This window comes from Diceros bicornis, chromosome 17 (assembly GCF_020826845.1).
Source record: "Diceros bicornis minor isolate mBicDic1 chromosome 17, mDicBic1.mat.cur, whole genome shotgun sequence".
Lineage (NCBI taxonomy): Eukaryota > Metazoa > Chordata > Mammalia > Perissodactyla > Rhinocerotidae > Diceros > Diceros bicornis.
The window spans coordinates 6,369,567-6,388,292 of record NC_080756.1 but is presented as its reverse complement, the minus strand read 5'-3'; the positions used below and the strand labels follow the sequence as shown (position 1 = coordinate 6,388,292).

The following is an 18,726-nucleotide window of genomic DNA, read 5'->3' as shown; positions in this document are numbered from 1 at the left end:
GTGTCTCCTTAAAACATAACCTTTCATTTAACTTTCGTGTTATTTGTGTCAACACCACCTGTTTAGCTGTGTGCTTATACACAGCGATTACTGCTAAGTAGCCATTACTGGATACCGCTTTGTTTCCTTCCTTGGATCTCCAGCTCGATTGCCTAACAAATGTGAACAGAGGATGGGATCCCTCCTGGTACAAACCCAGAGGCTGCTGAGCGCCTGCACGGTGTAATTTGGGAAACAGGGTTGCTGAAGCCATGCAGATACCCACCCTGGCCTTTACATATCTTTAAAGCACTTATTTCGTTAAAATAAAAAGCTAATCATTTTTAGAGGGAATGGGAGGGAAGACACTGTTTATTATTTCTAGCCCTTCCTTGAAAACTTCGCCTCTAGAGGACTGCTGAGGAAAGCTTTCTGGCTGGCTCTGTGAGCCTCCCACGAGCCAGCAGCTAATGCGTGCTTCTTGCACGAAGAAACATGCCCAAGGCAAGGTCAAAAAGTCATTCTGAGGGAGCCCAACACGCCTGCCGCCTCGCATCCTCATATCGGGAGATTTCTCTCTGAGTCTCAAAGAGGTTTTTGATTTTTTTTTTCCCCTGGTTAAGTATTTATTTTAGCCGAAGGGCATTTTAAGTATTTGAAATAGATATTTCTATAGTGAAAATAAAAATTCATTCCCTTGAGATGGACTACAAAGAGATCTGGGTCTCGGAACAAAACAGCAAACAAAGAGAGAAAAGGTGTAAAAAGCTCTCTAATTGAAAACCTCTTTGGAATACCACATTCTCTGTGATGCCACTTGGAAAACTGTTTTAAAAAGCAGTCTGTTTGGAGATCTCGGGCTGACAAAGTGTTTCCATCTCTCCTTGCCCTGGCTTGATGACCAGACACTTGGATGCAAAGAAGGAGAGGTGTTGTGATGTGGTGACTCCCAGCCAACTGCAGGATTCTGATCTTGGCTCTGACACAGTCCTACTCTGGAGACTGGGTTAGCTAATGTAACCTGGCTTCATTTTCCTGCCAAAATGATGGGGATTAATAAAATTTCCATCACAAGGATCTCCAAGGACAGCGGTTTGATAAGAACTTTCTATGCCAGTCTTTTAGGACTCCTGCTAATTAATGAAGCCAACTGCTCCCCAGCTCCTGCCTGGAATTTGCATTTTCTCTCTTAGTTTTGAGAATTAGTTATGGTTGGTGCTTAGAAACTACAAATAAGACTGCTTTTTTAAAAGAAGTGAGTAATAGAAACCAAAAAAAAATTTTATTTGGCTTAGAAATGAAAAAGAAAGTGTTAGAAATTGTAACTTACTAAAAACAAAAATTTCTCTTTCATACCAAGAATATTTCTCAGAGTATTTTATCCAAACTATTACATTCCGAAATACAGTATTACAACTTTTAAAGGATTAGAATGCTTTAATAACAGATATCTTAATCAGAATGCTTTGTTTGTATTGGGTAATTAAAGTACTTAGGTTTGTTTACTATTATTCAATCAAACCCGAATATATAGAGAGAATATACATACATAGAGTAAATTATGGGCATTTTCCTTCGATTTACTTTCTCAAAATGGACCAGAAATGTTGACCAGTAGAAATGTAAAAATCATGCAGAGGAAATCATGATTGAAATCCATTGTATCAGGTGAGCCATTTCAACATATCTTAACTGACATTATTATCTGAATTTAATCCTCTCATAAGCTGATAGGATTTTAGCACTGCATGGACCTTTAGAAATGATCAGATTAACCTCCTCATTTAAGGAGACTATCACAGAGACTCAGATTAAGTGATTAATTGAAGTCCCAGGTTGGAACTGAAACCCAGGTTTTATTTTAATTCAAATTAGCAGAATCCGTTCCTTTGACATGTGTGCTGCTGTGCTGGGAGCCTCAGGTGAGACAGTACCGGCTCAGGAGGCTTCAGTCTGGCTAGGGCATCCTAACAGCTAACTTTTGTCAGGTGCTGTTCTAAGCACTGTGCGTAATTAGCTCTCTAGAGTCTCACAGCAGCCCTGTGGGGTAGGTGAGGCACAGAGAGGTGAAGTACCTTGTCCAAGGTCAGACAGCTGCGAAGTCCCAGACCAGGCGGAGTCTGTGCTCTTAGCCTTTTATTGGTGATTACAACATAAGGCAGACCATTATGGACTAACAGAGAGGTTCAGGCCGAAGGCTTTGGAGATCCAGAGAGGTCCACATTGAGGATTCAGAAAAATTCAGAGAGGAAAGGGTCTGAAAGTGGACGGGAGTTGAGTAATAGGAGAGATGGAGGGAGAGGTGGGGAAGCGTTGGAGGTGAAAGGAGCAGTGTGAGTGAGCTGAGGCATAGAGATGGGAAGAGCACAAGACAGACTCATAGCATTTCCCTCTGGAGCCATATTTAGACAGAAAGGAGAAATCGGGAGTTGAAAGATTTCAGGAGAGTACCAAATGAGATTAGGAGGAACCTAGGCAGCAAAAAATGATTAGACGTCTGTTCAAGCCGTTTGAAAGCTCAAAAAGCTTTCTTGCACAGATTAACAAAGGCCTCTCAACTTTCTTCTTTTTCTGATAAATGGAGTGAGAAGTAGTGCATTTTGGGCACAGAGTATATGTGTCAAATTCCAAGCCGTTTTTCATTGAAAGAAAAGGATCCTCATCAGTCTTCCCATCCTATCTGATGCTGCAGTTCTCAGGGTTGTAGGGCTTTTATGATTTTAATATTCCACGTGTCTTGTGTCCTCAGCTTAAATATTGCATATACTAAACCGTATAACTGAAATGTCTCATACACATATCATGTGGAAGGCATGTGAAACATTTCCCTGAGAAGAATTAAATATTTAAAATGGCCAATGACTTTGAAATTCTACTAAATTGGTTGGCCTTTCATTATACATGGACTTTCCCCTCAGCATTGCCAACTACTTGAAACTTTCCACTTCTGCTGCCACTGTGTTCAGGGTGGCCCTAGTTAATGTGTATTCCAAGCACCAACTGTTGAGTATTTTTTTCAGCCGATTAAACTTGTATTTCAGTGCCTCTGAAGACTTCCTATGAAAGCCCCTTTTTGAAACAAAGGCTTTCTGAGTGACCTTCTCTGTCGCTGACTTGCTCTGTTGACTTGCTGGGCAAGGATTAAGTCTCTTCGCAGCTCAGTGTCTTTGATCCGTAAAACAAAGACCGTCCCTATGCTCACAGCCTCTCAGGTGTGTGAGAATAAACAAGTGAGCATTGGTAGGGCTGAAGCTGTTGTGGGTTTAAAAGATATGATGGAAGGGTGGGGTAGTTTATTAATTGTAACAGCATCCATTAAGCATTCTCTGTGTGCCCCTTACCACTGCAACTGCTTGGCATGTATTCATTCATTTTATCCCCACAACAACCTTATAGATACTATTCCTGTTCCCATTTAGAGGGGAGAAAACTAGGGAACATGCTAAAAGGCAAAACAAGGATTTGCACCGAGGCAGTCTGATTCCTGCATTGATTCACTAGAGCTGTTTAGAAATGGAATGGACTATCTTTTAAGACAGTGCTCTCCTTCTTCAGTGTGTGGCTGCCCAGCAAGTATGTGGAGAGGGGTGTGATTCGTAAGGTTCTGGGATTTATGGAATGCACTTATTCGGCATTGTCCCAAATCTTGGAATCCATTCCCTGTCTCTAAGTCACTTAAATGGAAGGCACTAAAAGCATTGCTGCCTCCCGTCTAAAATTGTTATAGGATCATCTCTTGCATCCAAGTAACACATACCGCATGGCTGGGAGGGACCTTTCAACAAATAGAGGGGTCCTGAAAATGCATCAGTGACAGACACCCAGCCCTGCCATCAGTGAGCTAGACTAGTAGATACTTCCACGTATGGCAGTGGGTGCTGGGCTAGATGGAGTCTCCACGGCTCTGTGTGAGGGCAGAGCCACTCTGGGGCTTCCTGGAGAAGCTGACACCTGGTTTTAATGATAAAGGAAGGGTGGGAAGGGTGTGCGGTGAGGGAAAGTGCAGATGCATGAAGCCACATTGTCTGTGTGGGGAGCTCCACGCACTTGAATATTGCCAGAGTATTTGCAAATCATTGATGTAAAAATAAAGGGACTGTTAGGCTGGACTTTCTTAAAATCCTCTGCCTTTACCACCCTCTCTTTACCCGTGAAGTACAAATGAAGTACTTGAGAGAGAGGTAAGGAAAACATCTTTTGCAAAATTAGAATTTCATGGATAAAATGACCTCTTTTTTCATGTTAGAAATCGCTGATAATTGTGAAGTGGGCAGATATTACACCAAATTGTTAATTGTTCTCAGGAAAAATTACTCTTATGAACTAATGAACTAGGATCAATCAATAAAGAATAAAATAGAATTGGATTTCTAGTAACAGAATGTAATGGAATCAAATAGAGCAAAGGCTATTTGTGGTACATAGTAGGGGGCTCAAGAAATTTTTGCTAAATATGAATGTCCATCCAGAGTTCGTTAGAGATAAATAAAACCAATGACCCCTGCCGGTGACTCAGACTTAAATTAGAAACTGCCTCTAGTGACTGCTGGAAATAGAACTAGCACAGATTAAGATTAGTAAATCCAGGGTACTCCTGTTATAGATAGAAACATTTTCCTTTTAATAAGGCATAAAGCAATTTATCCTCTTTAGGATAAATTAGTCAGTTTTCATTAAATATTTTTATTAAAGTAGCAAATCTGGTGAAACTGTAATTTATATTGCCATTTAAAAATTATTGTTCAGTTTAGCATTTTGAAAAAGATGACTAATGCCTTGCTTCACCTTAAATATAACAGTCAAAAATAAAAGCATGTAGCAAATCTGTAAGTGGGTCAACCCTGCACCCACCAAATAGTTCCTGGGTTTTCCTCCTTAATGAGCACTTGATGATTGCTCAGTGATCAGTTTGGAAGCTACTTATAGTCACTAGAGTGATAGATATCCCAGTATAAGAAGAGAGACTATATGAGCATTGGCCATTTCTAGATATTTTCTATGCAACCAAGCAGATGAGTTATGACCTCAGAGCCCATGGAGAATTCTAGGAGGAATCTTATATCCTCAGCATTGCATGGTGTACTTACCTGCTGTCGCAAGTCAACAGAAGCAGGAGATAATTAGCGTACTTTGTTGTTACACTGGTTTTTCCTTTTGGTTAAAATGTATGTGCCGTCTACCTGACACTGAAAAAATCAATCCCTTTAGCCACTGAGAAGTATATTACATACATATACAGTCACGCACCCCATAACATTTCAGGCAACAACAGACCACCTATACCTTGGTGGTCCCATCAGATTAGTACCATAGAGCCCAGGTGTGTAGTTATACCATCTAAGTTTGTGTAAGTACACTCTAGGATGTTTGCACAACGATGAAGTCTCCTAACGACACATTTCTCAGAACGTATCCCCACTGTTAAGCAATGCATGACTGTCTATATTTCCCCAAATAATAAATTATTATGGCATTTAGTTGTTGCTAGATTAACATCTGAAATCATAGACTCATAGAATTTCAGAGTTGGAAAAGGTCTTCGAGATCACATGATCCAGCCGCCTCCTTGATAGATGAGAAAGCCGTGGGCCTGCAGAGTTAAATAAAGCCTGGTCCCAAAGTCACACAGTGGGGGGTGGCAGATGGAGGGTTCACACCCTTGGATGCCTAGGACAGGAGTGGTCCTTCTACTAACACTGGCTCTTGAAGATGGAGAAGAAAACAGTAAATCTCCAGCAGAAACAAAAACATGAATGACACTGTGGATTGTTTTCATGTAGACTGCTAAATGCCATCCTACATTGTTTCCTCTGAGCTTCATCACTTAGTCTCCTTTTAGAAGGATATATGAAAATTCTCTTGGACAGAATCCTTGTAGTTACACAACCAGTTTCTCCTTCTATGATCAGGCCTCTAGTCTGTACTTTTTCTTTCATTCCACACTTTTCAAGATGTTTGAGGTGTATAGTTGGATTTGATTGTCCCCCTAATTTTGGTCCTGTAGGGAGACCTCATGTTGTCATCTCTAATAGATGAGGCTCACGCTGAGGGTCAGAAAGGCTGAGGTTACAAAGCTGTTTTGCAGCAAAGGTACCACCAAAGTCCAGATTTATTGGATTTCATAGACCTAAGCTCTTTGCCTTAAAATGTTGCTCTGTATAATTACTCTTGAAACAAAATCTTTAACACTACACCGAACAGAATATAATTATTTTTGTGATTTTCATTAACTGTGTTTCCTCCCTTTGCATATGTGTGCTCTATTTTTCCCTTTGTTTTCTTTACTCTCTGCATCTCTGTTGCCCTGTCGTCTGATTGGTTGGCAGGCCCCAGCCAGCAGAGTCCAGAGTCCCAGACAGTGCCTTTTGTTCTAAGCATCTGTTTGGATTATAAATATAATTTGATGATAACATCAGACTGTTATACTGATTTCGTTTCACTGGAGCCACAACATACCTCAAATTTCCTTTGACAAACAAGCTATAAAGATGGCATCTCATGCTATTTAATTGTTCATCTTGATCTATTTGCTCATTCTAAAGAGCTTTCCTAAAATTCTTAACATATACATAAATGGAAGTATCACTGATTTCCTTCCTTTTACTTCTGTTAGAAATGATAATCTTTCCAATCACGGAGAAATCATTACCTTTATTAAAGAGAATTGTTTTCTGGCAATTTTTTTTCAAATATCAGTAGCTAACATTCACTGTGCACTTATTATATGTCAAGCCCTTTTTTCTGTGCTCTTTACATATGTTGATACATTTAATCCTTTACCCTATGCAGTGAGTAATGTGATGCTGATTTTATGGTGAGGAAAGTGAGGCACAGAAAGGTTAAGTTACTTGCCCAAGATCACACTGCGAGTAAGTGCAGAGGCAGGATTTGAACCCAAGCAGTCTGTCCTGTGAGTCGGAGCTCTTAACCACTAGTACACTACCTCTCAAAGTGAGTTCTCCTGTAAATGCCACTTTGCAAATATAAGTTTTGTAAACTCTGCTTTCATTGACTCATGGAGAGCCATGTGGGCCTGGGGAGAGGAGGTGGGTTGTGAAAGTTCGTCATCGTTAACATCCTGCTGGCCTCTCGTTACCTCAGGGATCAGCAACTTTTCCAGCCCCGATGCCATGAATGAAAATAAAAAATACTGCCAAGTGTCACTCACAGTCCTGAAGTGGGAGATGGCAGGTGGGTGGGGACTGAGAGATCCATTGTAGGTTTTGGCCGAGTAACGTCAATGATGAGGGTTGGCTTCTCTGTCGTTACGTTCTTTATATAAATAAAATATATCCTCTCCCCCCCATTTCTCCCCAAGTGAGCTCCCAGATGTGAATATAAGCTGGTTAAAAAGAAGCCAGGGAATCCTCTCCACCGAACTCCCATTCAGCCCACCTAAGTCCATGACTGCCCCCTGCCCACCTCCTGTTTGTCCTACAGGAAAAGCAGGCCTGCCTTTGTGTCCTCCGCGGTGGGAAGGGAGGGGGTCTGCGTCTCTAGCCTCAAGGGTGAGCACAGTGCTGGCTTGTGGATACTCAGTAGCTGTTCAGTGGATGAATAAATGCAGATCAATGTACATTGCTCCCTGAAACCTGGGCTAATGTCCACTCAGTTTTACAGTGACTGTCAGCATACATCGAAAAGCGTGCTAGTGACAAGATGCACATTGTAGATGGGCCAGAAGTCTTTTCAGAGCGTGAATTCTGGTAGTGTGTCTTGTGAACATCTGGGTGTCTCTGCAGTCAGCTCGTAGGCATCTCTAACTGATAGGTTATATTCCTTTTTAAGAGGTTCTGGCTAGCCTGGCTTGCAGGGTGAGAGTGGGAAAGGCATCCGTCTGGTCTGCCCTTATTGCTCTCAGTTCTCCCCATGGCTTTGTCTCTGGGAGACGCTGGCCTGCACCTCTTTGCTCAGAGCCTGGATATGAAGCCAGCTTGTCTGGCCCCAGAGCCACACGCTCACTTCTGTACCAGCCTTAGAAACCGTCACGAGTGAGAACCCCCCACCCTGTTAGGTGCTTCCATGCATCCTATCGTGTAATCCCAATTTTACCTCCGAGGAATGGGCTCAGGAAACTTGCCCAGCTGGTAAGCAGTGGCACCGGAACTCAACTCCAGGACTGCCTGGCTCTGGTGGCTAAATTCGTCGCCTGGTTGGCTCAGTAGACTAGAGAGCAAGACGGCTCGAGAGTGAGAGGGAAAGATCCCGCATGCAGCGTTCTGAGTGCTGTCTTACAGGTATTCCTGCCTGCCACCCCTCTCTAAAACAAGCCCCCAGAAACACAGCTTGGCCGAGCAGAGGCCACAACCTGGACAGAGGGACTGAGGCTCTGCGGGCCCAGGTTCCTTACAGCACAGCCCTTGGTGCTCAGCCTAGGGCAGCCCGGGGGCCCTTCTTTCCCCATGAGCCTGAGAGCGTCCTGGGAGACCACTGGAACGGGCTTGCAAGGCCGTGGCCCTGCCCTGATGGTTGTGTTAGTCTGGCACTTGCAGAAACTCAGTTACAATTAGAGTCCTCGCATGTATTGATAGAAGAAAAGAGATCTTTATCTTAGGTTGCTGACAATTGAGGAAACCCAAAAAATGTAGTTTCTCAGAAGAGCTTTTAGTGATTAATGAATTTCATAAAACAACAGGCTGTGTATGGAATTAGGAAACATTGTCGCTGATGTATTGCTTTTCATTCCCCCACACCAATTAACACACCTTTCTTTTTTCAGGGACCGTGAATTCTAACACTAACTGTATTTCACAAATGATTTAAAACTGTCATCCCATTAGTCCAATCCCAGGTATTTATTGGTGGTGCTATTTTGGATGCTGGGGACGGAGAAGAATAATGCCAGCCTCATTCTAGGTATTGAGTAAATAGTTGTTAAATGAATGGACAAGCTGACTATAAAATGGTCCTTCATTTGTTTCTCACCAAATGCCTGTTTTCCTCCTACTGTATATAAGGCAACATTAAGGATCTGAAGTTGCCTAAGATACTGTTGGTGCCCCAGCAGCACTTACAGGACCATCCATGGTACTGGACGGAACACAGATGTCCATACCACATGGCAGAGCATCTGAAGGGCTGTCAGTAAGTAGGTCCTGGCGGTTGGATGAACAAGGTCACTGTGACTAGGGAACCAGGTGAGATCTGAGCTTGCCTTGGAGGATGAGTCAGACTGGTAACAGGAAGGGGTGTATGGGGAGGGCATTGTGGGCAATGGGGTTGGCTTGGGAGAAGGCCACAGAGGCAGGAAAGTACAAATTCTGAGGGAGAGTTAAGTGATTGACTCAGAGTAGTACACAAAGTGCTGGTGGGCCGGTGCTGGGACCAGACCATGAGGGTGTTGAATTCCAGGGTGGAGGGAGTCCTGTCAAGTTTAAGAAAGGTCAGAGAGTGAGAACAGAGAAAAGGCCCTGGATTCTCTTTCTTACTTTCCATTGCCTCTTCTTCTATGCTAAATGAGGTCACGTCACACCCCAAACCATCCTGCATATCTTCCCAGATCACTGCTAACATACTGCTTTGCCCATACTGTTTACACCCCTGTGGATTCACAAACCCCTACTGAATGAATTCTACCCTTCTTAGTTGAGGTTTCAAGGCTCTCCTGATCTGGCCCATGTCAACCTCTCCAGTCTTATCCTTCAGCTCAACTACCCAACCATCCACTTTACAAGCACTTCCCTGGATGCCCTTCTCTGCCATCTTGTCTCCTCATGCCCACCTCACCTATGTAGGCCCCCCTTCCCCACTCTACCTTTGCTGATACTATCCTTCCAGCCTGAATGCCTTCTCCCTTCATTGGTGCCCATGAGAGTCTCCAAGGCCTGGTTTTGAATCTCCAAAAATTTAAACTCTTAGAAGATGGAAGCCAAGTCTTTATTTTTCCACCTATCAGTGCCTTACAGGTGGCAAGCACCAAGCAAATGTCAAGTGAATAACTAATTATCTTTCATTCCTTCTTTTCCTCCATTCCTAAATATAATCAAGAGTGACTATATCCCCCAAGTAAAGACCTTCCATCTGTATGATGCTTTAGACTTTCCAAAGGTTATGGCAGAGCAGTCCAGAACACCTAAGCGGGAGCCAGACTGCTGGGGTTCCAACTGTTGCTCTTCCAGTTACCAGCTGTGTGACCTTGGGCAAGTTACTTAACTTCTCTATGCCTCACTTTTCTCATCTGTATAATGAGGAGAATAAAGGTACCTACCTCATAAGAGTTTTTAGAAGGATTAAATAAGCTTTTTTTTTTTTTATAATTTTTATTTATTTATTTTTTCCCCAAAGCCCCAGTAGATAGTTGTATGTCATAGCTGCACATCCTTCTAGTTGCCGTATGTGGGACGCGGCCTCAGCATGGCCGGAGAAGCGGTGTGTCAGTGCGCACCCGGGATCCGAACCCGGGCCGCCAGCAGCGGAGCTCCCGCACTTAACCACTAAGCCACGGGGCCAAATAAGCTATTTTTATACAATGCTTAGAACAATGTCTGTCATGTAGTAAGCATTATATAATGCTTGGTTAGCTAAATATATACATATTACATATATGTACACATATGTATTAGTGGTATAGGTTATATACACACATATATAGTAAGTAGTCAGTCAAGTTTAAATTACACACACACACAGGGATGCACAACTGGGGGTCCGCAACAACCTTGTAAGGTGAGCAGAAGTATTAAATAACTTCCCCCGCACCTAGTCACTGGCAGATCCATTCCTGGAACCATCCATGTCTTCCAACTTCTAAGCCAGAAGTCAAAACGTCGAATTTATAGCCTTAATCCACTTCTCCAACACGTGGATAGTTTTCAGATACATAGTGTTTTCTTGACACTGAATATTGAAATTTACTATGGATATTTTAATTATTTTGATTTAAAGTACAAGAGTAGTGTCAGATACATTATATAGGTCTGTCTGTAAGAAAAAAATATTAACAACTTCTGTGCAAAAGTTTTTATATAGGTCACAATCTCACAAAGAAATCCATGATGTGGTCACTTTCTACTTGACTATATTCTTCCTGCAGTTAAGGAAAGAGGGAGCAGAAAGATAAATGGAGTGTGTTCAACGGAGAGTTATGCATGAGGTTTTAGTAGAGAAGAACTCAAATAGGAAAATATGCTATTGGAGTACATTTAAATGGATGTATGCCTAGCATGTCATTTGGCATGCAAAGGCTTGTGTTTGCATTAAGCTGATGGAGAAGCTGTTATTTTCTTTGCAGCATGTATTCAAAATGCACCTTTAGAAAATAAAAGCTTTCTTCTACTTCTCTGAAAAAGAGAGAACTGTCTGTTATTTTATTTTAAATACAAAACACATTTAACTTCTGTCAACAGCTTACATTTTAAATAATGCGGTTTGTGCTTGCCTTCATTATCTGTAATTAGAGTTCTCAAAAAGCTTTTAGTGTTTTTCTCCCTGACTTTTACAATTCATTCATTGTAACTTAACGTTTTAGAGAATAGTGGAAACCCTAAGTCATATTGGGAAACTGAACAAAGAAATTTTCTGGAAATTACCATTGAGCTGGGTAGAGAATCCTCAACTCTGTGTTGAACCGCTTTATGATGAGACACTGACACCCTTTTCTTGCTAGTGTAGGTCAGACTCAAATGTTTTCCTTTTAACCCAGGCTAGTTAATAAGCAACGCCATGCTGGCAGCCAGCTCAGTGTCCTAAGGCTCCGTTTGTGCAAATTACCTGCTTACTTTAGCCCTCAGCATCAACGTAAAGCAGGAGTCAGGGGTTCAGGTCTTTTCTTCAGGATATATTTAAAAGAAAGATTTCTCAGATACGCAGGGCCGGCTGGGATGCCTTTTCATCCAACTGTGATAGAGTCACGTGTTTGCATTTCTTCCTTCCTGTCTATTAGCAAGAAGCATACAGACAGCTGAGCAACTGTGTGTGTGTGTGTGTGTGTGTGTGTGTGTGTGTGTGTGTGTGAGAGAGACAGAGACAGAGACAGAGACAGAGACAGAGAGACAGAGAGACAGAGATTGGTTTTCTTCACCCTCTCATTTAAAGATGTAACTGGAACCAGGACCCAAATGGTCTGTGAGTTTGCTTTGGGCAGGGAATATCAACAGAGCCAAGCCTAGAAATGCAAGGTGTGTAGTAGATCCATTGACCTCTCTGCTTGCCCAGCTGCAGGGTGACTCCCTGTTCACTCCCCAGCTTCTTCCGAATGCTATTTTATTTTTCTTTGAAACTGGAGGAGCCAACCAAACTTCCCCCGGACTGGTTTGATAATTACTAAAAACAGACAACTTTGCACTTACACGCAGCCCAGAAAAAGCCGCCCCGGGTCTGTGGTCGAGCCCTCGCTTGGGTCTTGTTCAGGATTCGCTAGCTCACATTTTTAAGGACAGGCCTCATCAGATTTTATGAAAATAAGTAAAGACTCTTCATGAAGCCCATGCTCTACTCTTCAAAATAGTCATCTTGAGAATGTGTATTAAGCTGAACCGTGACAAGGTGCTGATTTTCTACGTTTTTTATATAACCTGCAAAACCAGCAATTTCGTATGGTTCCACCTAAATACATAGATTCATTCCAGTGATGCTTTTAGTCCCCAAACGATTTTAAAACTCATCCTTTGAAATGAGAAAAATCAAGTTCTTGAACTTCAAAACATTCCATTAATCTCTGTTCACTACACCTTAGTTATAAAATTGGCTCTGAATAACTTATGGTTATTTACAGATGAAATAAAATCTGTCTTATGTGGATGAGAAGTTGACGTAATTTATGAGAAAGTGCCACCACTGACTCCTTGGGTGCTAACTTCTGGAATGTTCCTTCATACATTAGTTGCATTGGAGTCATCACATCTTAGGTGTGTTGTTTCTTTTAAGGAGTGTAATTATGCTAAAAAAAAAACAGGTTTCAGAATTGGTCCAGATGTCTGACTCCACATATAAAAGCAGATTGAAATTATATTGGAAAACTGTGATTTTCAGGTAAAAATCTCTGAAAATCTGTGACTCTTATTCTTCTGCATCTAAGAATACAGACTTGATACAGATATGATAGATATTATAAAAGTAAATAATAGTACACTTATTTATTATTTGAGAAAATGTTTTTAAACATCTATGTCATCTAAAGTGCTTTGGGAAATAACTATATAGATTAAGTTTTTTTCAGATTAGCAGAGTGTTAAATGGGCAGTATGTGTCAAAAGCTTCAAAAATGTTCAGATTCTCCAATCTTGCAATTCTACTTTTGGAAATAGGGCACAAATTTGTGCACAAGCATTTCTGTAACAATAATATAACCAGAATTTTTAAGGATTTAAAATTTTTTTAATTTTTAAAAATTTTTAATTTGAGGATTCATTAAGTTTATAATATACATGGAAAGCAGACATTACAAAATTTTATGTTCTATACATTCCTAAATCTATTAAAATGCAAATTATGTGTATCATTTCTAAGAGAAGAGATAAGATAGGATAGACATCAAGGTTTTCAGTACAGCTTTATTTATAAAGCAAAAAGTTGAAATATCCTAAAATGTTCAACAATAGGGAATTAGTTGAGTAAGTTATGGCATAGTTGTATAAAGAAATATTACACAGCCCTTAAAATTATGTTGTAGAAGAATATTTAGTGATATAGAAAAATGTTCTGATATATCAAGTGAAAAAAGGACATAAGAGATTAAAAATTATAAATACAATGTGATCCACATTTTTTAAAAGAAGAAGTGATATGTGTCATTTTAAAATGAAGGAGAGAGAGAGAGAGTGTGTGTTTTGTGCGTGTGTTTTCATAGGAAAAAGCCTGGATGGCTGTATACCAAAATCTTAACAGTGCTTATCTCTGCTTGCTTTTTATTTTCTTTATTTTCTTTTTTGTATCATAGGTTTTCTACATTGGACATAAAGTATTACTTTGTGGTCAGAAAAACAGTTTTTTTAAAACTAAAACTGTGTATGAGCCTTAATACCTACATTTTGTATTTTGACAAGTAGATTTTATGCAATAAAATTCCTTTAGTAAGGGCTGTACTAATTTGGAGTTTTTTATAATTCCAAGGTTGGGCCAAAATTTATCCATGAATAATGGTTTATTTTGCAAAAAATAATGCAGAGGAGATTTTAGAGAAACACTTTTTAGCTTCAGGGAACTTTTCAAGTGCACTGAAAACATGCAGAAGACTCTGTAAATCATTTTTTCATCAAAGCCTGTCCTCTAAGTGCCTCTTCCTGGCAGGTGAATTTGCATATTTGTTTGCTTTATTTAGAAGCAATAGTCTGTAATTCATCTATTTTACTAACAATCTGGCTCTCCCCTGCCAGTTGGAAGGTGATATTTGTAACATATACGTCATATAATGGTTTCCATTCACTCTCCAAGTTACAGACAGACATCTTTGAACAGTTTGGGTCCTGTTTTCACAGGTGATGAAAACGTACCATATGTATCATGCAGAGAGCATCAGTGCAGAAAGCAAGCTGAAAGAGGCTGAGAAACAAGAAGAAAAGCAAATTGGAAGATCTGGTGATCCAGTCTTTCATATCAGACTAGAAGAGAGACATCAGCGGCGGAGCTCTGTAAAGAAAATTGAAAAAATGAAAGAAAAGGTAAGTAAAAACATTGCATAGTCTTTCTGTCCTCACTGGAGGTGACAATACTAAGAACACTGATGCATAGCTGATAGACACACATTGTAAATTATTGTGAAATGGCATGCATTTCCTCCCACGGGAATGAAAAATGTTTAAGAAACACAAAAATCATGTAATAACAGCTGGACATCATTTAGTGGTGAATGCCAAGTATTCAATACACAATGTAGAGAACTTGAATATTAACTAAGAGATTTCATTGCAAATGGGCCTGAAGCCCAAATACACTCTTGTTATTCTCGTAGCTGGGTAATTTTAGTTTGTTATTTAAATCAGATTCAAAATGTACTTTTCTCAAAGGACTTCAAAGATCATTTGTCTATGTAGAATAAATTGTTTAGAATAATAGAAATTCATGTATGTTTCTCTGTCTTATTTGAAAATGACTTTGTTGTCTTTCCCAATGCCTGGATCTTCTTCATTTCCAGAGACAAGCAAAGTATTCGGAAAATAAGCTCAAGTCAATTAAGGCACGGAATGAATATCTCCTAACCCTTGAAGCAACCAATGCCTCAGTTTTCAAGTATTATATTCATGATCTTTCAGATTTAATTGATGTAAGTACTTAAGTTTTTATATTTCCCATATTAAGATGGAATTAGTAAAACTATATTTCGTTGATTCTAAAACACCATCATTTATTAAAACAATGTTATTTTATGGAATACTCAGAAGGGAAAATGCTGCCAGTTAAACTTTACATGATACTAAGACACTGTATCAATCGTCAGATGCATGTGAGAAAGTGTGCATCCTAAAACCAATGAAAAACACATTATTAGGTTCTGTGAAGCTCTGAGTGCATGGTAAAGCCAGCTAGGAAGGGGACTCAGTCATTTTTAAATTGTGCAATGGCACAGCCCTTACTGCATTCATTGATACAAAATACATTTATTGGGCCCCTACTATAGTGAGATGCTGAGGCTATGAGAAGCCATATAGAGTTCTTACCCTCTGGAATTTAAAGTGGAAAAGACAGATGTTAAACAAATGACGACTTTATTACAGTTGTGATAAATTCTGTGAAGCATAATATAGTGCCCATAAACCACTTTTATAAATTTCTCTATCCTTTTCTCTCATAGAGTATGATATAAAAAGCAGTAATTGGACTCATTTAGAACTCTCCAAGCGTATATCCCCTGTTATATTTATGCAGCCATTACTGTCATTGTTCTCCAACTTTGACCTTCGGCATCATTCATTGTGTCATTCAGAAAATGTGTCCTGAGTAGCCCAGTCGTTGTGCTAACACTGGGAGACTGCAAGAATGAAACAGACAAAATCGCATGTCCAGAAATGCCAATATCTGCAAATAAAAGAAAAAAGTGATATGTTGTAAGAAAAGCACAGATAAAGTGATAGAGGGTCAGAGAGTTAGTTATCTGCTGGAACTTTACCCATATACCGTTTTGTATGGATTGGATTCAACAGTTTTAGGATATTGGAAAATTATTTTCTGTAGCTCATAGTTATCTATCCTAATTTAGACATAGAGTAGGTTAAAGCAACCTTATTTTTATGGTGAATTTAAATTTCAAGTATTTAGCTATTATTTTAGAGCCACAGTTTGGGACTTTTACTGAAGAATTGTTACTTCCTTAACACTCTGTTGTGACTTTTTCCTTTTATTTGAATCTAAAAACAATTTTATCCCATAAGATCATGATGTCTTTTTACAGAACCATTTAGTAATCAATAAAACCGGGGAAACTTTTTTCTCTTTTCCTTCGTTACAAGTATTGCAATCAAGTGACTAACACTTAATTGTTTTAAATACAGAAGCTTTTTTAAAAATATATTTATTTTCTTCTAGCACTCTGATGAAATAGAAGGGTTTTTTCCTGCTGGATTGCTGCTAGACTTCCTGAAGAAAAATAATTTTTGACCCCTATTTTTAAGCTTAGATCTGTAAGAATTCTGCAAAGTATACGGAATATAGAAGAACTAATGTTACTCCTCTGCTTGCTTTTTTTTTGTTTAGGGCTTATGTTAGTAGTGATTGGAGTACGTAGTTAAACCCAAGCCAATTTAACAGGAGTAAAAGTCCCCATATATTGGAAAAGTATTTCTTTAATACCTACAATGTACCAAGCACTATTCTTGACAATGGGGATCCAACAATGAGCAAACAGAGTCCTCACCTTCATGGAGTTTATGTACCAGTTGAGGAGACAGACCAAACAGGAATTTACACACACAGTATACACGTAATATATTGTATATTTATATCTTATATATCTATTCATTATATATATAAGTATTAACAATAAGTTACTACTTATTGTAATAGTAACAATGCCATGAAGAAAAATAAAACAGAGCTATGGGGGTGCTTCTTTTGATGGTGTGGTCAAAAAAAAGCCTGATATTTGAGCAGAGAATTGAGCTGGAGCGCCATGTGGCTGTCTGGGAAAGGAAATCCCTCATACAGAAGGACTGGCAAGGCTCAGGGTGTAGAGCAGAAGAGTGTTTGGCAAGATGCTGAAGGACTAGCAAAGGAGGCAGGTATGGCTGGAGCTGAGTGAGGGAGGAGGAAAGTGCTGGGAGAGAAGGGAGGTGGAAGCCCACTCATTTTGGGGCTTTTGGACAAGGGAAGGGGTTCGGATTTTGTTCTGAGTGTGGTGGGAAGCCATTGAAGGGTTTTAAGAAAGGAGGTGACATCACCTGGTTTACATTTTAAAGACTCATTCTGGCGTCTGGGTAGAACATAGACTGAGGTGGGTGAGTGAACAAGAGTGGAAACAGCGAGCTATTTCTAGAGTCTTCTGCAGTTGTCCAGGCAGAGAGGATGCTGGCTTGGACTGGCATGGTAGCAAAAGACCTGTGAGAAGTGGTTGGATTCAGAATACATTGAAAATAGAGCTAATTAGGAGTTTGATACAGTGGGTGAAAAGGAGAGTAACAGTGACTCAGGTGCGGGTCCTGAGTAGCTGGGGTAATGATGGTGCCTTTCACTGAGATGGGACCCTGGGGAGAAGCCAGGTGAAGGGCAGGGAGCAGTAGTTCTCTTACGTCTGGTACGATTGAGATACCTGTTGGGCATCTGTGTGGAGGTGTGCAGGAGCATCCTTCATTTTACTGGGATGAATAGGACAGGAATAGCGGGTCAGGATATGAGAGTCACCATCATTGTCATGGATATTTATTGAGCTCTTACTAGGTGACAGGTGGGTTTCTCAGCAAAATCCCATCATCATAACCTTGTGAGGTAAATACTGTTTCTCCATTTTATAGATTAAAAGACCAGAGGCTTAGCTAGACTGGATAACTTGCCAAAGGTTACACAGCTAGTAAGTGGTAGGCTTCAAACTCAGACATTTTAACCTCCAGATCTAATTAACTCTGATATAAATAAGTGATCGTTAAATATCCAAGTAATTTTCAATTTTAAAAAAAGTTAGACTTTTAAAAGATCAGCCTTAAATCTAAAATGTGAACAATTCTCTAACAATACAACTTAAGTATGAATTTTATAAGAAATGATAGGAAATTGGTTCGTTGTCACATTCAACTGAAATTGAATACTCTCAGTGAAAATTATACATTCGTTGACTCACTTTTAAGGCAGAGTGTGCATATGTACATTCTAAAATGGCTGCTTCTTTTGTAGAAATCCAATTTGCATATATAGTGGTGATCCTAAAAACCATTAAGCTTGACCCTTCCTAGTGAAAAAGAACCAGATTGATTATTATGCAAAGGCATCTAAAATCCTTCATGCTGGGGCCGGCCCTGTGGCTTAGCGGTTAAGTGCACGCGCTCTGCTACTGGCAGCCCAGGTTCGTATCCCGGGCGCGCACCGACGCACCGCTTCTCCGGCCATGCTGAGGCCGCGTCCCACATACAGCAACTAGAACCATGTGCAGCTATGACATACAACTATCTACTGGGGCTTTGGGGGAAAAAAACTAAATAAATAAAATTATTAAAAAAAAAAAATCCTTCATGCTGTGTGAGCTTATTTAGCAAAATACCTTTTATACTGAGCTATCTAATAATTATTAGAAGAGCTGTTATACCTCTAGTGAGAAAAAGTCAAGACAACATTTTTTTTTTTTTTAATTTTTATTTATTTTCCCCCAAAGCCCCAGTAGGTAGTTGT

The 18,726-nt window shown here is 40.0% G+C and overlaps 1 protein-coding gene across 4 annotated transcripts in view; it reads left to right on the top strand.

Annotated features, from left to right (window-relative positions):
* SRGAP1 (SLIT-ROBO Rho GTPase activating protein 1) overlaps positions 1 to 18,726 on the top strand; it is a 238,795-nt gene that overhangs the window by 144,117 nt on the left and 75,952 nt on the right. For all 4 annotated transcript variants that reach the window (XM_058557730.1, XM_058557729.1, XM_058557731.1 and 1 more), the window contains exons 5-6: positions 14,394 to 14,576; positions 15,050 to 15,178. In XM_058557730.1, the coding sequence (XP_058413713.1) occupies positions 14,394 to 14,576; positions 15,050 to 15,178 (312 nt within the window). The remainder of the gene's footprint in view (positions 1 to 14,393; positions 14,577 to 15,049; positions 15,179 to 18,726) is intronic.